General features: G+C 33.7%; 1 protein-coding gene across 1 annotated transcript in view; it reads left to right on the top strand.

Annotated features, from left to right (window-relative positions):
- Positions 1-19,367, top strand: part of DIAPH2 (diaphanous related formin 2) — a 904,603-nt gene that overhangs the window by 202,525 nt on the left and 682,711 nt on the right. The window contains exons 7-8 of the mRNA XM_073013533.1: positions 16,294-16,368; positions 16,449-16,518. Coding sequence (XP_072869634.1) covers positions 16,294-16,368; positions 16,449-16,518 — 145 coding nt within the window. The remainder of the gene's footprint in view (positions 1-16,293; positions 16,369-16,448; positions 16,519-19,367) is intronic.

Below are 19,367 nucleotides of genomic sequence, written 5' to 3'. Positions count from 1 at the left end.
CTTATTTAAATGATGTGTTTTAAACTAGAAAGCCAATTTTATATAATAATCATCTAAAATAATTAGAAACATATAACTGGTCATATAAAGGTATATATAATCTAGCAGCAGAATCTAGGCACACTGATTGTATGGATTTCTGAGTAGAAGGCTAACTTCCCTCTTAACACACTTATATGCATTTTCTATTTATTCAAAATTAGTCTTGGGAAGAAAATGCTTATAAATATGTCATTTGAAATATATTTATTTCGAGTTATATGAACTAATTTAACTAAAGGTCTTGGGCACATACTAGAGTTTTAATACTTCTCTCATTATTTGGAGAATATTGTGAAAGCAGTTGCAGCTTAAAATAAAAGAAGCAGATATTCTACTTCCATAAGACAAGGGTAAAAATGCCAAGCTCCAATTAAATGAGGAAAGAAGGTGGAACTTTTCCAAAAACCTAGGACAATGTCAGGTAATGATTTGAGTATAACGTAGATCCAAGTTTCTTTGTATGGAGTGGAGAGGGGTAGGGGGGTGTTCATCAGGTAAACAGCTCTGTCTCTCAATAAAAGTCTCTCAATAAAAAGTATTACCTGATAGATGACACTGCATCTCCTTTTTGTTGTTGTTTGTTTGTTTTTCAGGAGGGTTGTTCTTCCTGATTCTGAACTCATTTTATTTTGTGGTTCTTTAAATGAGGGATATTGGACAATAACAGTAGAATGAGTCCTCGATAGTTTTCCATAAAGTACAGAGGATTTCTATGAATGTCCATTTCCTGCATTTAGCCAAAAAGTGAAAAATCAAGGTTATGATATTTCTGCAATGACCCAGGAATAATGGTACTGGAATGCAGCTTTCTAGTAATCTAACCTGCTACCAAGGTGTACTTGAGAAATGTGCCTGAGGCTCTCCCCTTGGACTATCTATCATCTCGGCTGGACTTTTGATAGAAGTTGGATAGCTGACAACTCACAATTAAGATGCCAGCTAGCACCTGGAGTGCTAGTAGTCCGTATAGTTGATTGAAAGAAGATCCATGTGCACTAGATAACAGTATTTGCTCTATGACCCCAGCTGTTCGACTGGTGGTAGATAATGGACAACTAATTTGGGGAGATTTCCCACCTGGTCAGCAAAGCTGTAAGTGTATAGCCTCTCACACTAGACAGTTTAAACCTGGAATCTTCTGTTAAGGTGGAATCCATGAAGGCAGAATATAGGAGATAACATAATGTTATTGTACTTCTAAAAACTAAAACGTCTTCAAATGAGACAGTTTTAGTGGCCTCTCATATGAATATGAATTTCAAGCCTTCATACACCTGAAATCAACCTATTCCTGTTTGTTAGGTCAGTTCTGCAGCACCCAGTGTTATTTAACATATGCAGATTTACTCTAATTCTATTTTGGAGGATGTTGCCTGAGTACTGAGTACTGCCATAGTTTTTTTTTTTTTTTTTTTTCTTTTATGTGATACCATACTTCCCTTGATACCAGCTTCCAGAAGAATTTCCTGGAGATCATATCTTAAATTGTTACATTCAACATTTATTCATCAAAAACTATTGAAGATTGGAGTGCTGTAGTTAAACAGATTTTTAAAAATTGAGTTATACATTTCCATATGTGAATTAATATCTGTCAAAGAATATCTTGAAGTGGATCCAGCACTAAAACTATATTAAGTATTAATGAATTTTTCTTCGACATAGAGAATGCTTAAGAATTTTATAGTGCCTTTGAGGTTCGCATTATGAGCATTTATTAAAATGGCCTAATACTTTAAGTGTAAGTGGTGTGGGACATCAAGCTGGGGTGTTCTCTGACCTTGTCATATACTTTGTATCTTCAAAAACTTTTCTGTGAGTTTATTTGCTCATCATTGCTTTCTCCTGGGAGTAGAATGCAGGATGTGCTGTGGAGATGGGTTATTATGTGGGTTTAGCATTAAATTTGGTTTCTGCTACTATTTTTGTATTGTTTACAAATTATAATGACTTACCTGTTGAAATCCTGTGTCTTAATTTGCTGATGACCATAGTTTGATTCAAGTATTCACCTTACTGCATTTCACAACTCTTTTCAATGTGCTTAGAAAGTTGGAATAATAAAAGTTAAGAATACATTGCTATAGAGGAGTTCATTTGAGGAGCAGGGAAAAATTACATATATAGATTAGTTTTTCTTTCTTTTTTTGTTTTTTTGTTTGTTTGTTTTGAGATGGAGTCTGGCTCTGTTGCCCAGGCTGGAGTGTAGTGGCACGATATTGGGTCACTGTAACCTCCACCTCCTGGGTTCAAGCCATTCTCCTGCCTCAGCCTTCCGAGTAGATGAGATTACTGGCGTGCGCCACCACACCTGGCTAATTTTTTGTATTTTTCATAGAGATAAGGTTTCCCTGTGTTGGCCAGGCCAGAATTTTGAGTTGTTCTCAAACTCCCAACCTCAGGTAATCCACCTGCCTCGGCCTTCCAAAGTACTGGGACTACAGACGTGAGCCACTATGCCTGGCCTAGATTGGTTTTTAAAATATGTGACTGGAAAGTTCTGAATCATATTAATATGAAGGATATTAGATACATGCGAATTATCAAATAGCACTGTGAAGATACAAGCATTGTGCTGGACACATACTGCAGAGGTCTATATAAGCATGATGTTGGGCTTATTAATCTGTGAACTCACAGCTGATTTGGGATCACATAATAATGTTCCACTATTTAAAAAAATAGTCCTTAGTATAGTCTTTGTCTTAGAAAGCTCATCCATGCATTCAAGATCTTGGCTGTGATCGTTGTGTGTATGATTTGGCATCTTTGATACTCCTCATATGTCACATTTGCTCATTTTTTCATTTGGGATACCTAAATAGCTTTTACATTTGCATTGCCAATACTCTAGTCTCAGGCCTCACTCCATTTGGAGACAAAAACTGATAGAGGAAGTGATTGGTCTGCTAAAACATAGTTACTGGGTTTATTGAAAGTTCAGTATAACCAAAGTGAATAAGGTAAAGTGCAAAGGGATAATGAAGTCAAGGAAGTTAGTAGGAAGCAACCCCAAAACGGCTGACCAATGTCTTTCATGTTGAGTATGGAAGCAAGTAAGGGTTACCAAGGACTGTTATTCACAAATGAAAGGCGAGCGGCTTCATTTTTTTCAAACTGTTTCCTAATATTTATGCAGTATTTTGTGAGACCAAATATCAACTAATAGTTACTACATATTTTGAAGTGGGTATTTACGGGTATATCATTGACGTGTCTACAGCCAGTAGTCGTAAATTATAATACGATATGGCTCAATATTTTATCCACTGGTACATGAAAAACAGAAAGTATATATTTTTGGACATTTCTGATGTCTTTATTATTTAAAGTATCCCATGCCTTGATGATGCAACCCAAAATTAATAATTAAAAAGATGAAAACCACCTCATTGGTATTGTTTTTACTTCTACATATAAGCAATGGTGATATTTTTAAATATATTTTAACTTTTATCCAATATTTGTTCGTGAAAGGAAAATAACTAAAATCTTGTAACCTCTAACTAAGGATTTTTATGTTAGTTGTTGACAATATAGTTTAATGAGAAGTATATAGGAATTGAGAAGTGCTGGATTCTATTGTTTTCCTATTAGGAAGCTCTATGTTCTAAGACAAGTCACTAACCTTCTTTGGTTTCTTCATCTACAAAATGGAGTAACTTATTTTATTTCACAACCAGAAAAGCTACCCTTATTGGTGTGCGTTCTTTCATGGAGGTTTCTTTGTAAATGAAGGAAAATCCATGTTGTTAATTAAAATTTTGTTTGTTTGTTTTGACTTTTAACTAATAAGGCCAAAGTTATTTCAGCAATTAAGACATGCTTTCTTTAAAAAGCATTTATATGTTTGGAAATACTTAGCAAGTATAAATGCATATCTTTTAGGTGTAGCTATATTTCTAGAGTTTTCTGAAAATAGGTACAAGCCAGGTTGATGATAACAGAAGGCTGATATCTCTTAGGGACTTTATACTGCATTTATTCTACAAATGTTTTGTTTGTATGTCATGTATGTATTTGTTATTATTGTGTTGTTATTGCTTTAGATGATTTATATCACTATGATATAAGAAAAATAATAGCGGATTTGGCTTATTTTGTCTTGGATAAAAGCCTTAACAAGTTGTTTAGTGGGGGATTATTAAGGATTTTGAATATTCATTGTATTTATGTTAGTCAAAGGATACAAACAGAAGGTGTAAGTTCAAGAGATTGATTGTACATCATGGCGGCTATAGTTAATAACGATATATTGTATTCTTGAAAATTGCTAAGAGAAGAAATTTTAAAAATATTATTTTTAAAATTTCAATAGTTTTGGGGGTACAGGTGGCTTTTGGTTACATGGATGAGTTCTATAGTGTTGAATTCCGAGATTTTAGTGCACACATCACCCAAGCAGTGTACATTGTACCCAATATGTAGTCTTTTATCTCTCACCCACCTCTCAACCTCCCCCCACCTACTTTGAGTAATGATGGTATTTTGATGGAAATTGCAATGAATTTATAGATTGCATTTGGCAGCACGGTCATTTTCACAATATTGGTTCTACCCGTCCACGAGCATGGGATGTGTTTCCATGTGTTTGTGTCACCTATGATTTCTTTCAGCAGTGTTTTGTAGTTTTCCTTATAGAGATCTTTTACCTCCTTGGGTAAGTATTCCTAAGCGTTTTTTTGTTTGTTTGTTTTTGTTTTGCAGCTGTTGTAAAGAGGGTTGAGTTCTTCATTTGACTCTCCGCTTGGTGCCACTGATTTGTGTACATTGATTTTGTAACTTGAGACTTTACTGAATTCATTTATCAGAAGCCTTTTGGATGAGTCTTTAGGGTTTTCTTGGTATACAGTCATATCATCAGCAAACAGTGACAGTTTAATTTCCTCTTTTCCAATTTGGATGCTCTTTATTTCTTTCTCTTGCCTGATTGCTCTGGCTGGGGCTTCCAGTACTGTGTTAAATAGAAATGGTGAAGTGGGAATCCTTGTCTTTTTCCAGTTATCAGGGGGAATGCTTTCAACTTTTACCCATTCAGTGTGATGTTGGCTTTGGGTTGGTCTTATATGGCTTTTATTACTTTGAGGGAAGTCCCTTCTGTGCCTAGTTTCTTGAGGATTTTTATCATAAAGGGATGGTGGATTTTATCAAATGCTCTTTCTGCATCTATTGAGATGATCATATGGTTTTTGTTTTTAATTCTGTTTATGTGATTTGTCACATCTATTGACTTGCTTATGCTAATCTATTCTTGCTAAACTATTCATCCCTGGGATGAAATCCACTTGATCATGATATATTATGTTTTTGATATGCTGTTGCATTCAGTTAGCTAGTATTTTGTTGGGGATTTTTGCATCAGTGTTCACCAGGGATATTGGTCTGCAGTTTTCTTTTTTGTTATGTCCTTTCCTAGTTTTGGTATTAGGGTGATACTGGCTTCATAGAAACATTCAGAGAGGATTCCCTCTTTCTCTTTTGGAATAGTTTCAGTAGGATTGGTAAAAAATGTTTCTTTGAATGTCTGGTAGAATTCAGTTGTGAGTCCATCTGGTCCTGGACTTTTTCTTGTTGACAATTTTTTTTTTTTTGTTACTGATTCTATTTCCTTGCTTGTTATTGGTCTGTTCAGAGTTTGTGTTTCTTCCTGATTAAATCTAGTAGGGTTGTATGTTTCCAGGAATTTATCCATTTCCTCTAGATTTTCTAGTTTATGTGTATAAAGGTCTTCATAGTAGTCTTGAATGATCTTTTGTATTTCTGTAGTATCAGTTATAATGTCTCCAGTTTCATTTCTAATTGAGGTTATTTGGATCTTCTCTCTTCTTTCCTTCATTAATCTCGCTAATGGTCTATCAATTTTATCTTTTCAAAGAACCAGCTTTTTGTTTCATTTATCTTTTGTATTTTTGTTGTTGTTTGAATTTCATTTAGTTCTGCTCTGATCTTTGCTATTTCTTTTCTTCTAGCTTTGGGTTTTGTCTGTTCTTTTTTTTATTTATTTATTTTTATTTTTATTTTTATTTTTTTTGAGACAAGTTCACCCAGGCTGGAGTACAGTGGTTCAATTTCGGCTCAGTGCTGCAACTTCCACCTCCCAGGTTCAAGCGATTCTTGTGCCTCAGCCTCCCAAGTAGCTGGAACTACAGGGATGCACTACCATGCCCAACTAATTTTTGTATTTTTAGTAGAGATAGGGTTTCGCCATGTTGGCCAGGCTGGTCTCGAACTCCTGGCCTCAAGTGATCTGCCCGCCTTGGCCTCCGGAAGTTCTGGGATTACAGCTGTGAGCTACTGCGCCCGGCCTTCGTTTGTTCTTGTTTCTCTAGTTACTTGAGGTGTGACATTAGGTTGTCAATTTGTGCTTTTTCAGACTTTTTGATATAGACATTTAGCACTGTAAACTTTCCTCTTAACACTGCTTTTGCCGTATAACAGAGGTTTTGATAACATGTGTCACTAGTACCATTCTTTCCAAATATGTTTTAAATTTCCATCTTGGTTTCATTGTTAACCCAAAAATCATTCAAGACCAGACAAATTTCCATGTATTTGCATAGTTTTGAGGGTTCCTTTTGCAGTTGATTTCCAGTTTTATTCCACTGTGTTCTGAGAAGATGCTTGATCTGATTTTGAGTTTCTTAAATTTATTGAAACTTATTTTGTGGCCTATCCCTATCAGATGATCTATCTTGGAGAATATTCCATGTGCTGATGTGAAGAGTGTATATTATGCAGTTGTTTGGAAGAATGTTCTGTAGATTTCTGTTAAGTCCATTTGTTCTAGGTTATAGTTTATGTCTATTGTTTCTTTGTTGACTTTCTGTCTTGATGGTCTGTGTAGTGCTGTTGGTGGAATATTGAAGTCTCCCACTCACTATGTTGCTGTCTATTTCATTTCTTAGGTCTAGTAGTAATTGTTTCATAAATCTGGGAGCTCCAGTGTTAGGTGCATATAAAAGTAGGATTGTAGTATCTTCTTGTTGGTCCTGAGAGAGAAGATTTTTAAGTGTTCTCATAACAAATAAAATCAAGTATGTGAGGTAATTCCTATGTTAATTACTTTGATTTACCCATTTCACAGTGTATGCATGTGTCAAAACATCATGTTGTACAGTATAAATGTATACAGTTTTTATTTGTCAATAAAATTAAATATAAATTCAAAAAAACACATATTTCACCATGGTTAAGAATGTATGTATGTACACACTGAAGAACATATAATCTCCACAGTATCTTTCTCAGTGTTAGGAGGAATGGATTTTAAAATATTATATAAAAACAAACAAAGACTAAAGCAATACCTATTACAGATAACATTCTGAGGAAAAAGAACATTTGGACTTGCTAAAATGTTTTTGACATGTACAATGAGGACCCAAGAAAATGATTTTCTTTTTAGGTTTGGTTTCAATTATCTGGTGCTAAAAATATCTGTGAACATTAAATTTCTTTGATCTTTGTCTACGTAGCTATCACACTCTGTAATGAGTCTTTAATTATGTGTTTTTGGCACTGCACCTGGTAGGTGAGAAGGACTGTTGCATTTCTGTTGTTCACTCATCAAATAGCAATTACCCTTCAACTCTCCTTACCCCTGTTACTGTGAAAAAAAAAATTCACTTAATTTCTCTGCTGCCCACCAAAGTCAGATAGTATAACATACAAATTGGTTTAGGAAAAAATAATATGTGCGGGTGGTATATGCTAATGCCTCTATGTTTCTTCGATACATTCAAATAACTTCTTACTTTATTCGTGACATAAACTTGGTGTCAGTTCTGTTTCATTTGCAGGGCTTATAGATTGGAATGTGATTTTTTGAAATAAGTTTATTTTAACAAAATTCCACTAAACTAAATGAAATTGGACGTCCTGTGGTGTGCGTGATAGAATTTTAACTGTATTACTTATCTTAGGAAAATAAACCAATACATTTTTCTTGTGGAAGTTAACATTTTATTATTAGTTTGACTGGTTCTGTTACTAAGAAGGCATCTTTAGTAAGTGTCCTAACATAATTATATCTACTATTTCAAACATCTGAAGAAGATATAACGTGTGAGTAGCTTTTACTTGAATATTTGGAATACTCTTTCCCTTTGCTTCCCCTGTTGATTGTAGATTGAAGAGTCTATTTTCATTGTCATTCAAATTTTTTGGTAATTTTTCCCCATCGTTACTTTGAAGCAAGACCTTCTCTTATACTTTTCTAATAATAATGTTTAAAGGAAGGTGGGGAGGAAAATATTATTGATTGTTAGCCTGTTAGGCATTCGGATAGATTTGGGCATTAGCCATTTTTTAGACTATCTCCAAAGTAACTTAGACAGCTTACGAAATTGATTTTATTGAATAAAGAACTTTTATCCTATTAGAGAGTGTGTTTGCTTAAACTATTGCCCTCAAGAGATGTTTATATGTAACTAGAGCATTTAAAATTATTTTGTAAATATGTAAGAGGAATTTGTCTTTGTGTAATATAAACAGCTAGAAAGAATGCACATTTCCTACTTTGTAATGAACTCCTAAAAATGGATGAGTGGCATGAAACAGAGTAGGATTTTTGCAGTAAGACTGATAGAATAAACGCAGCCGGGGAGAAAGATGGAATGTCTTCATTGGCATTTCTAAGGAAATTGTAATCTATCACAACATTGAAGTCAAAACCACTCAGAGGTAGAGCTGGTAAACTGATGCATTCAAGCTTTCTGTAAGTCACATGAAATAAATGATCAGTGACTGTCAGGCTTCAAAGGTTTATGCACAAATGTCTGAAAATGGCAGTGTTACATCAAATAGATATTTTATAATTGGTCAGAGGTATCTCGTGGATACCTCTGATGATGAATAGTTTTCAAGGACATTCAAATGCCCAAAGTTATTGTCTTTGCTTTCATGTAGAGAAACCTGAGTGAACATATATGTTTTTATGGATCTAAGACCAAGTCAGTTGTAGTGTATACAAATTCGTATATATATTATATCTGTTTATATATATTTTAGTGGGTATTTATATTGACAGTGGAGCTATCTATGATGTTTATTTAGCCGAACAAATTTTCCTTTAAAGATGCGGAAAATACTCAGATTTTCTTGGTTACTGTTTATGCAGATTTGATCCATGGACTGAATGCATGATACTGTTTATGTTGGGCTACATACTGGTTTTATTCACATGGAACTCTTTCTTTCCATAAGTGTATACAACTAAGATTTGGTTTTAGTTGCATTAAAAAACATTACAGTAGCAATATTGGTGTTAAAGTGAGATGTTTTCCTGTAAAAGAAAAAAAGAAAAAACCCACCACTCAAGATAATATTTAAAGTCTCCTCAACCCTTTGAATTAGTTGTTTCACATGTTATAATTTTACCAACTTTCTGAATTCCCCCAAGAAACTCTGAACTATCATTCATTTTATTTGATGTTCCAGTGATTCAGGTTGTAGTTTGAGATTACACATGGGAATAGAACACCATTAGAGGGAAATAAAATCCTTTGTACAGAACACATAACCCTCTATACTAGCCTTTAGCACTGCACAAACAGTGATAAAGGGATGACATGACTAATATTGGACTCCTTCACATGAGACCAATTGCCTTTACAGCTTATGGGATTCAGTATAGAAGTTTCTAATTTTAGCTTTAACCCTTTTGAACAATAGATGTTAATTTGGATAATCTAATCATTGATGGGCATGCAGTCACTATTTTCTATTATGTCTTCATTGTATATAGCATACTGAACTCATCTGTTCATTACATCTTTGGTTTTACTTTATATTTAAGTGAAATGTAACTAAATAATTCAGAGTCTGAATCTCTAATTTATGGGAGAAAAGTTGAGGTTTTGGGAAACTGTGAAATGCCCTTTATAAGAATCTGTGAGAATTCTTTACAAGAATCTTATTCTCTCCTTCAATAGGTACATTTATAGAAAATTTTTCTCATTTTGCTTTGCCCTGAAGAGCTAGAGAGGGGAAAATACTGCTTTCTCTTAGTTAGGGTTAATTGAATCTTCTGATACCTTCATTAAATGTAAGATTTTCTTTCCTTCGATCATGCTGATCAGTGTAAGTGGGTCCTTTAAAAATAATGGCCTTAGAAGTTCTAAAGGCTTGAGATAGGTTTCTGTTTTAAAACTTCAATATATTTTTGATATAATTCTGTCAGCATTATACATGAACTAAAAATTCTCTCTCCCTCACCATTGTAATTTCCATATCTATTCTGATGTGAATTGGCCATACTAAATACAATTAGAATTAAGTATACACAAAATTGAATAGTGACCGGTTAAAACACATGAGGTAATATGAGTACCAAATATTTAAATTTTAAAGTCTTAAAAAAAATTTTTTTTAGAGACAAGGTCCCACTATGTTGCCCCATCTGGCCTCAAACTCTTGGGCTCAAATGATCCCCCCGTTTCAGCCTCCTGAATAGCTGAGATGATAGGCATGACACTATGCCGCAGTCTTATTTTTAAACAAGTCAATAGAGTAAGTTTAGTATTTTAGTCATCTGCATGTTTTATAAAAATTAATGTAATTTTCATTAAGTGATTAAAAGTTGTGTTAATACTGTGGAAAAGGATTCTTTAATTAATGCCTAAAATTCATACTGCATTTTAGACTAGAAGATTCAAACAACATTCAGATTTTTGGTTTTTAACCTTTTCCAAAAATTTCTTGATGGCTTTATTGTGATGTTTTATATACATTATTTCATTTAATAGTCACAAAGACTTCATGGGGTATAGGTAGTATTCTCATCCCTATTTTGAAAATAAAAAAACAAGCTTAGAAAATTTATGTATATTATCAAAAGTAGCACAGCTAGAATTTGTAGAGATGAGATTAGAACCTAGATCTGTTTTCCTCTAAAGCTTATGCATTTAGCCATGCAGCTATATGGCCCCACAGAATAATCCATTGATGGATGATGGAATGTTTTCTTGATTTTTGGGTGAACTTGGAAAAAAGGCTTTAATTTTTAGCTTCTTGAGCAGCGTAACAGAGGTTAGCCTCCCTGACAGATACAGCCAAACTTTTTTTACGTAGGGTTGGAAAATGCTCTCTCACTGTGATTCAGACCTCTTGTTCCCAGTATAAGCTTCCTGGCTTCCTTTTCAGTCTCCAGATATAATCTTGGCTGCTGGCTCACTCAAACATTAATCTTCCTGACTGGTCTATTGTTTTTGTTTGGGTGGTTCATTTGTTCCACTTGGTCTCCTGATATGTGACCACAAATGTCAACTTGGATGTGTAGCATGTTAAGACAGTTCTTTAACTTAGGTAACTTGATAACCCAAAATCACCAATATGTTAATACCTTAAAAAGTGAGATCGTGGACTTATATAGCCCATCAAAAAAGAGATAGTGTAAGCTACATTTTGGACCTATTCTTTCTGATAAACTACCTTACCTAAATCTCGACTGAAAATTTTAGTTGAAGTCTCCAGGTATCTTTCCTTAACAGTATTTTTTAGATTTCTTATGATACTCAGGACTTTAAAAAACAATAAAAACATGTATTGAAAAGTACTTATCCTATCTAAATAAATGAACTAAGCTGTTAAATAATGAAACATATGTTTGTCTGTCTAGGCATAGATATGTAGGTATAAACTCTTCTGTAACACCACTAATTCTTCTTAAGCAAAGTATTGGAGCTATTAGCTAGATGTTGTAGAAAATTGTGTACTGGTCCTGTTTTAGTAATTTCTAGGGACGTGGTTGAAATAAGCATGTACTTAGGAGTCAGATATGGATTTGAGGCCTAGAACTGCTACTTACTTGTTGAGTGATGTTTGGGAAGTTACTTAAATACTTTGCATCTCAGTTTCTTTACCTAGAAACAATTTTCAGAATGGCTAAACTTAAAAAGACTGACAAGGATTTGGGGCAATTAGAACTGTGATATTTTGCTGAAGGAGTGCCAAATGACATAGCCACTTTGGAAAGTAGTTTTTAAACAGTTAAACATATACTTACCATAAGACCCAGCTATTCCACTCCTAGGTATTTTTTAACAGAAATAAATGCATGCTTACACAGATACTTACATGTCAATGTTTATATCAGCTCTATTCATAATCATCAAAACCTGGAGACAACTGAAATGCTCATCAACTAATTAATAGATAAACAAATTGTGGCATATTCATACAGTAACAAGGAATGGAATACTAATACATGCAACGAAATGGTTGAATATCATAATATTTATGCTAAGTAAAAGAAGCCAAACACAAATTTGAAAACTGTACAATTCCGTTTGTAATGATGTTCTGGCAAGCACAAAACTGTAGGGACCCAAATCAGATAAGCAGTTGCCAGGATTCTGAGAGTAGGGAAAAGGGATTGACTGCAAAGGGGAATGAGGGAATATTTTAGGGTGATGGAAACGTTTTATATCTTATTTGTATTGGTGGTTACATGACTATACATTTGTTAAAATGATAAATTTTACTATCTGTAAATCATACCTCAGTAAAATGGAAAGAAAAAATAACTCATGTTTGGGTTGGTTATGAAAATTATAAAGAGTCATTTTCCTCCCCTGTTTTTCCTTCTGTTTGGTTCTTCATTATTCTCTGCCTCTTCTGTGTCCCTCATAAATGTAAGGTCCATGAGAAATATCAGTTTCTTATTTTGGGCTGAGATAGTGCAGAAAATTTTATGTCTTTGTCTGTAATCTCTGAGTAAGATTTTAAATCAGGTCATCAACTGTATTCTTATCATTCTAGATGTTCCAGTTAGTACTAAATAACTCAGAGTTGGAATTTGCATACTCCATGAAATATACCAAATATATCTGTTTCAACTGGATTCTTGATCTGTGTCCTGTGGCACTGGGAGGGCACAGTATGGTTGGGTGGGCATATAAAGCAGCCTTGAGTTCTGAGCCTGAGTCTTGCCTGAGAAAGGCTTCCCCTACTTCTCCGCAATCCATTGTTCCATGCCAGTGGTTCTCAAATTTGAGCAAGCATCAGATTCGCCAGGAGAATTAGTGAAAACATACATTTCTGTCTTCCTCCCAGCTACTGATTCAGTAGGTCTGAGGTAAGGCACAAGCATTTTCGTTTCTAACAAGTTCCCAGATGATGTCAATGCTGCCGATTTGGAGTGCACACTTTGAGAACCCTTCATTTATGCTTACTTCTAGTGTTTCAGTGTCAGAATTTCAACCCACATGCTCACATACAGGAGCCAACATTTTGTTTTTAAACTGCCTCCTCATTTCATGGCCACTTTTGTATTGGCTGAAATCAGTATACTCTATTGTATATAAGAAAGAAAGAGAGAAAAAAAGAGAGAGAGAAAGAAAGAGAAAGAGAAGCAGTAAAACAGTAAGTGCTTGGCTGGAGTTCACAGTGTTTGATGCCTGAAAGGCAGAGAAATGGTGGTGCTGGCAAGAGAAAAAGGAAACAAAGTTATGTCTAGCCACATCCCTTTCCTTTTAACCTCTTGAGTATCGTCATCGTACATAATTATTTTATCCCCTTAGCAACGGGCTCATTTCAGGCTCCCATTCTCTCTACTTTAAAAGTTTTAAAGACTCTTACTAGGCCTCCTCTGCCCATTGGCCTAAAATATTCTCATTTAAGACTTTTCCCTGTCTAGTTTGCAATAATAGGCCCTGCCTCCTCACACTTAAGTTGTATGATTGTATCTTATTTTTTTTTTAAAGAAAAATAGTAATTTTCCCTGAATAAAACCAAAGTACCATAAACTGCACCATTTGAAACAGGGGATGTGTGGGTGACTGATTTCAATGGAACAAATATGAATCATGTTCTTGTGAATCATGCTTCCCTAGACCAAGAAAGAAATAACCCTAATAATTTTAATAGCAGTAGGCATAAAGAGAATATGAGTAAAATTCAGAATTTTTAAAACAATTTGTGGTAAATTTAAAGAAATCATGGATTATTTCATCTTCCCAAATGCCAAAGCGGATATTGAGGACTATATAAAAATTTGTTCAGAATTCCTATTATGTAAAGGTTATTGTGGGGTACAGTGTGCTGTAATGATATCTTCTGATTTTTCTCTATGATAAATTAAATAGAATATATTATACTTAAAGCTGATGTCCCTTTATCCCTCTACCACCACCTCACTGATTATCGAGCCTTTAGAGAAAATAGCTCATTGCACTAGATGATTACATGCCTCAATTGAACAGTAGCTTGTTGCCAATTATCATTACAATGCCATATTGATTTTTTCTTGTTTCCATTATGGAAATTAAAGCAGAATTTGTTTAAAATGAGCTTCTATGTATATTGTGGATGGCGATTGGTTCTGAATATGAGCTATTTTAAAAGTATATTTTCTTCAGTGATGTCTCTCATATCCCCTTAAAAATTTCAGTCTCTGCTTTGTTGGTAAGATTTACCTTAGGTAGCTATGAAATGGATAAAGACTGGAATGGAATGGTTTAAATATATACAGCATAGATGTTATTATTTCACAGAAGTCTATATATTGATTTATGTTTATGATGTTCTTGGGTAGTATGAGATTGCTTATCCTATTAACCATGCAAGCCAGTAAATTTAATTAAATTTAAATTAGCAAATATTTATTTAGTGTTGACTCTATTTAATATAAATATTTAGTGGCTATATATGAACTACCTTGCTAAACACTATGAAAGATAGAAATATTAATGAAATGATATAACTCTCTTTAGAGAATTTACATGCCAAAGGGGTAGGTAAGACATATGGCAAGAATCATTATGATTATGTCAAGCAGTAAAAGATAAATATTACATGGAGATTTTAAGGAAAAAGAACTCATTTGATCGGAGGAATTACGGGGGAAAACATTAATGACTTAAAACAGCCAATTTTAGTTTTAAATAGTTGGGAGAGATGGAGTTGAGGTTACCTTCTGGGAAGAAAGAATAAATGAGCTAACATGAGGAAGCTGCAAGGTGGGCTCCAGCAATAATAATTTATCTCATTTTATTGGCACATGTGCTTAAAGGCCTGAGGCTGGAAAGGTGGATTGAGGCTACATCAGAATGTTGAGCCAAAGGATTTAAAATGTATTAGGTAGTCCGGGGGAAATTTTTGGACAGAAAACTTTGGTTAAGGGCAATTTAATCTGTCATTTTATAAAATGATTCAAAGAAAAGAATGAAGTTGGGGAATCACCAGTTGGGAGTCTCCAGGCTTATTAAAGGAAAGATAACTAGGGCTAAACTAGAATGTTAGCACAGGCATTGGGAAGGAAGAAAGGAGCCATTTGGACGAGCCATTCTAGAAGTAGAAGTAGAATATTTGTGACTGGATGCCAGAAAGTCAAACCAAGCTCTACATTAGCAGTGTTTCAGCCTTCTGCCATACAGGAGACTTTATGTCCAGCCAATCTCCTAAACTTACTTACTCAGCTCCTGCCACATGGGTCTCCTCACAGTTCCTGGAACATTCTAAACACACTAGCTAATGCCTCACGACCCAGTTTGCCCTTAATCCTTCTACTTGGAAAGTCCTCACATTCTTCAAGGTTCTACTGAAATACCTAACCTTATCAAAGAATCTTTCCTGATCACACAATGAAAAATAGCAACCTGCCACTCCTGTCATTCTATTTTCCAAGGTTTATTTTTCTTCATTGCATCAAAGCAATTTTTACATTTAGTATATAGTTAGTTATTTGTTCACTGTCTCCCTATCTCTAGACAGTAAATTCCGTGAGGCTAGTTGCCTAATTTTGTTGCCTGTTACGTATCTCTCTCACCTAGAACATGCTTGGAACTTTGTAGACACTCAACAAATATTTGTTGAATGAATAAATAGAATACATGCAAAGGTGAAAGAAATGGGGCATCAAATAATTATGCCAGTATTTCAAGTCTGAAGAATTTAAAGGGTAGTGATGTTATTAATACAGTATCAAAGAGTGGAAGATAAGTTGACTTCGGGGTATGGAGACAGGGAAAGATGAATTCAGCTTGTAAATTCATGCTTAAGTATGTCATGCTGGTGAAACAACCAAGGCAGTGCTGTGTAATGGGCAGTCTAAAATGTGGAGAAGTCTAGGATTGAGGTAAAGATCACTGAGTCATCCTCATAGAGTCAATACTTGAAGCAGTGGGAATTGAAAAAATAAAGACAGGCAATATTGAGACAGAATAATGAGATTTGAAAACTGAAATTTTATCTTGGATATTTAATGTTTTAAAATTACTAACTTATACATCTAATTTTTTGTTCAATTTTTAGCTGGGTTAACAACTTTGGCCATGAAGGTCTTGGACTCTTATTAGATGAGCTGGAAAAGCTTCTGGACAAAAAACAGTAAGAATAAACATTAAAAATAAAATCACCAAAGGGGAAATGTTTCAGCACAACATAATATACATTTTTCTTTTATTTAGGCAAGAAAATATTGACAAGAAGAATCAGTATAAACTTATTCAATGCCTCAAAGCATTTATGAATAATAAGGTAAGTAGTGTTTATTTCTGCCCCGTCACAAAAGGTGAGAACTTGCCTAACACTATGAAAGTATGAAATGAACAAAATTTTTTAAATTATTTTTTTAAGTTCCAGGATACATGTACATAGGTGAACATGTGCCATGGTGGTTTGATGCACAAATCGACCCATCACCTAAGTAATAAGCCCGGCATGCATTGACTCTTTTCCCTAATCCTCTTCCCCACCCCGTACCTATTTTTTACTTTTGTTTCTGCTGTATTAATTAATTATAGGCTAGTTATTACAGGCTTATAAATAATAAGTATTTATAAAATTTTACAGTGAGGTTAAATATGCATTTGAAACCATATATAAAAGATAAATTTGATGTTTAATTTTCCAAAATGTTAGCTATTGTTAGTTTTCTGTCAATTTTTAAAAAAAATTTCTATGCTGATATTTCAGTTTAACCAAAGAAGTTCTCTACAGCAACCAGAGGATTTCAGGGATGATATAACTTCTATAGATCTAAGTCTGTTCAAAAATGGAGCCCTATTCCATTGTTTCTTCTATTCAAATATATTGCTTTCACATAGGGAAGATAGATAAAACAGTACTTTCCATTGTCAATGCTGCTAATTTCCTCAGGAGGGTGAGCTAGTCAATGAAACAGAAAAAAAAAAAATGACTGGAAAAAGTGTATTTGACTCTTGTCTATAGTTTAGAAATGCTGTGTCTGATTCTTATTCTGTTTATTCCTCCGATAATTTCTTTCATGTGAACAGAGGTCTTTTTGATTTTATAGTACTAAATGTTCAGAAAACATGGGGAAAAAAAAAAAAAGAAATGAACAAAATAGTGAATGCTTGTTCACTTTACAAAAGGGGCCTTATGATGCAAATCCTCATAATATTTAAGTAATACTTAAATGAAAGTTATACTTTGCTTCACAAAATATTTATTGTTGGGTTTTTGAAATCATGCAAATGAATTAGTGTTGTTCCCAATTTAGGTAATAATGCTTTTTCTTTAATGGTAGTAGGAAAATTTAAATGTGGTTTGTTGAATATGTTTCCATACAGAGAATTTCTATTCTATTGAAAAGGAAAATTATAAGGATGGGTTGACTTGTTTGCTAAGAACATTGTAAGATTGAGATTTCTCTTTTTTTTATGTTTTATTAATGTCAGCAAGTTTACATACATATAAAACATCTCTGAAAAATTGCAGGGCTTTTTATGTATATGTATAATACTAGTTGTATTATAAGGGACCCTATGAATTTTAGACAATGGTTTTTTTTTCTAAAATTAGGCTTTACTCAGGTTATGAAGTTACAGTATTTTTTCTATAAACTATTTGTTTTACTGTCTTAGAAATGACCTCTTCATACCTATAGATAAAATACTATTGACTAATTCACTTAATTACCTAATTCCCTTTACATAGTATTTTAATAATCTCAAAATAGATAATAGAAATAATTATAACAATAAGTATAAGTTTGCCAAATGTAAAATATGGCTATTAATAACCAATGCAATAAGATTATGTGTTAATCTATAAACAGTCTCAAGCTTATGGAAATATATATAAGTATTTATATATTAAACATACATGTATCAGCAAAGAATGTTACTATATCAGCATATGCAATGAATGCTTGCTAGTGGACATGAGACTCCTGAATATTATATGCTATTTGTACTGTTTCTGGAAGTTTCTTACAGAAACATTCCCATCACTACTAGTACAGATTTTCTCAAAATCTGGGCTGTTAGTCCTTGGCTACAAAGTTAAATAGAATCTGATGCCTAACAAGGACATAATGCGCATTGCTTCTTCACAGCTCAAGATGGATCTCTTTCTTTAATCGAGGGAAACAATGACATAATGGAAAGATAACACAGTTCTAGAATTCAGGCGATATAGTTCATGCTTTGCTCCTAATAAGTTGTGTGGCCTTTGGAAAATTACTTGACCTCCCTGAGTATCAGTCCCCTCATCTGTAAATTTAGCTATAGGACCCTTTGTTCTAAGTTCTTACTGACTCATGTTGTCAATTTTCATGGCTGTTTAGGATGCTAAGTAATTTTAATCAGGACACTCACTAGAGAGAGTTATAATAGTAAGATTCTTATAGAGCCTTTTTTTAAACAGGACATACTTTGATTTGTCAATACTTAGTTTCTTAAGAGTTTGGCAGTTTCGAAAAGCATTATGATTTGACTTAGATTATTCAAAATTGATGTTTTTAGTTAGGCCACATTAATGTCTTGCACATAGGTGATCAGAGCATGGATTAATGGATCTTTTGAATTACAGACCTGTGAAACAATAGACATAAAATATGCATTCAGAATAGAAAATATACAGTAATCTTTTCACTTCATGTTGGAATAAATTGTCCAGATCAAGGAATTAAACTTTTATCCAAAATGACTTACACATCAAATTTTTTGGCCCCATGGAGTTTACCTACTTCAAAAACTCCTTTATTTTATCCAATACCTGTAAAAATAGGATCATAAAAAGCAACCCATTGTTTCTTAACTTCCAGTACTATAATATTGCTCTGATGTTTGGATTAATGATTTTCCAGATATATTTTTCATGTCTTCTTTTTTATATTTGATGTGTCTCTATATATTAAAAACTACTTTTAAACATTAAGTAAAAAATTTTAAAACCTAATGATTTCACTCAGTCTCAATGACTCATAAAGCTATTAAGTTTGGTAATTGCATGGTCATTGTCTCTCAGTTTTGCAAATGTGTTTTTCACTAATATTCATTACTTTTAATCATCTACTGGCCACCTTTATGCATACTTATCTATTTTGTTTTTGTTGCTTCTTTCCAGACTTGTTTCTTGCA

The sequence above is a fragment of the Chlorocebus sabaeus genome, chromosome X, assembly GCF_047675955.1.
Source record: "Chlorocebus sabaeus isolate Y175 chromosome X, mChlSab1.0.hap1, whole genome shotgun sequence".
NCBI classification, from domain to species: domain Eukaryota; kingdom Metazoa; phylum Chordata; class Mammalia; order Primates; family Cercopithecidae; genus Chlorocebus; species Chlorocebus sabaeus.
Note: the sequence above shows the minus strand (reverse complement) of the source record. Positions and strands in the feature narration are given on the sequence as shown.